Source organism: Cryptomeria japonica, unplaced genomic scaffold, assembly GCF_030272615.1.
Source record: "Cryptomeria japonica unplaced genomic scaffold, Sugi_1.0 HiC_scaffold_46, whole genome shotgun sequence".
Taxonomy (NCBI): domain Eukaryota; kingdom Viridiplantae; phylum Streptophyta; class Pinopsida; order Cupressales; family Cupressaceae; genus Cryptomeria; species Cryptomeria japonica.
This window is the reverse complement of record NW_026728868.1, coordinates 416,431-418,235: the sequence shown is the minus strand read 5'-3', so window position 1 is coordinate 418,235 and position 1,805 is coordinate 416,431. Positions and strand designations below refer to the sequence as shown.

At 38.0% G+C, this 1,805-nt stretch overlaps 1 protein-coding gene across 1 annotated transcript; it reads left to right on the top strand.

Annotated features, from left to right (window-relative positions):
* Window positions 1-439: 439 nt before the first annotated feature.
* On the top strand, window positions 440-1,290 carry LOC131862553 (putative germin-like protein 2-3). Its single transcript, XM_059215029.1, has 2 exons — window positions 440-650; window positions 758-1,290. The coding sequence occupies exons 1-2, from the start codon at window positions 440-442 to the stop codon at window positions 1,288-1,290; spliced, it is 744 nt and encodes a 247-aa protein (XP_059071012.1).
* Window positions 1,291-1,805: the final 515 nt, after the last annotated feature.

Sequence of the window (1,805 nt, the reverse complement as noted above, 5' to 3'; positions counted from 1 at the left end):
CTAGACCTTTTCTTCAATAATACTAATGCAAGAGTTGTTTATAGATTATTTTCCTCTCGAATATATTTTACTAATTTTTCAATTCAATAACTACCTAGCATGACTCTCTCCATCTCATTTCTTGCACATGTAACACTCACCCTCACATCATTGATAATATCCTTTTTTGCGAATTCGCTGGCGGTTAAGAATAATCTAATATTATTTTCTTAGAATTTGCTGATCTTTCCGATATAGTGATAACGATTCCACACTACCGAAAGAGTTTGCGACAATATCAACAATATCAAAAGTATAAGGAGACTACGTCTACGGTAGTTTGGGTAACTGTATGTCGTAGGACTTACGTACTCACTCTGCAAATATACGATAATTAACTGATCACATCGACAAGAATTAGTCCTCGCAGAGTAGTTAATTTTCCCGCTATATAATAGACATGTTATGGGCTTGTAATACACAATTCGACTACACATTCATATCCCGAGCTTTTCTGTCTGATTCTTCTGTGGCTCTATTTATAATGGGTAACCGCATGATCTACTTCACGTTGGGACTTTTCCTATTGATATGTTGTTACAGTGATAATGTCATGGCAGCGGATTCCGATCCCTTGCAAGATTTCTGCGTCGCAGACAAGGAAAGCATGGGTGAGTACATAACTTTTATATGATTTTCTTATTAGGCGAGTTGCTAACAAATTGATTAAGATAGAGTGGCGTGATATGATTTGTTGCTAACAAATTGATTAAAACAGTTAAGGTGAACGGGTTCGTTTGCAAAGATCCCAAGGATGTTTCGGCAGAGGACTTCTTCTTCGGGGGACTTGGGCAGGCAGGGAACACCGACAATGCAGTGGGCTCAAATGTAACGATGGCCAATGTTATGCAGATACCAGGCCTCAACACCTTCGGAATATCGTTGGTCCGTATCGATTACGCGGTGGGTGGAATAAATCCTCCTCACACGCACCCAAGAGCCACTGAAGTTCTTGTTTTACTGGAAGGCCAGCTTCTTGTGGGTTTCATTGACACCACCAACAAGTTTTTCAGCAAAACGTTGGAGAAGGGAGATGTGTTTGTGTTTCCAAAGGCACTTGTGCATTTCCAGCAGAATGTGGGGCATGAAAATGCGGTGGCCATAGCTGCATTGAGCAGCCAGCTTCCGGGAGCTCAGACAATCGCCAACTCTCTGTTTGCAGCGGATCCTCCTCTCCCAGATTCCGTATTGGCCAAGGCCTTCCGCATCACCCAAGAGCTTGTCGATTTCATTCAGAAGAAATTTGCATAAGAATTTGCATCACCCAAGAGCTTGTCGATTACATTCGGGCCAAATTCCTCTAAGATTCTCAACCTGAATTCGCTGTGGTCTATTAAATAAAACGTGGGAAGACCATCTTTGTCATTTTTTTCTTTTCCTGAATAAAATAAATCTGTTTAATCTCGTTATTTCTCTGCTGATGTATTATTTATAGCATCGATTTTCAACATATATAACTCAAGAGTAAATTTCAAACTTTAATAATTATGCTAATATTTCTAATTAATAATTTATTGATAACATGTTAAAGAATAAATCAAATGAAATAGATGGGATTCAAGGTATGCATCACAATTCATCTTTTTATCCGTGCTCACCTTTCAAAGCTATGTCTCCCATTCATCACCATCGTACATTATTTATACATTTTACAAGTATCCTTAGGTAAACATTTGGAATGGTAAAGGCATTGCATTACTACACTATGATTCTTTAATGATAAGATTTTGTATTATGTGTATTACAATAATCTTATTGAATAAAAT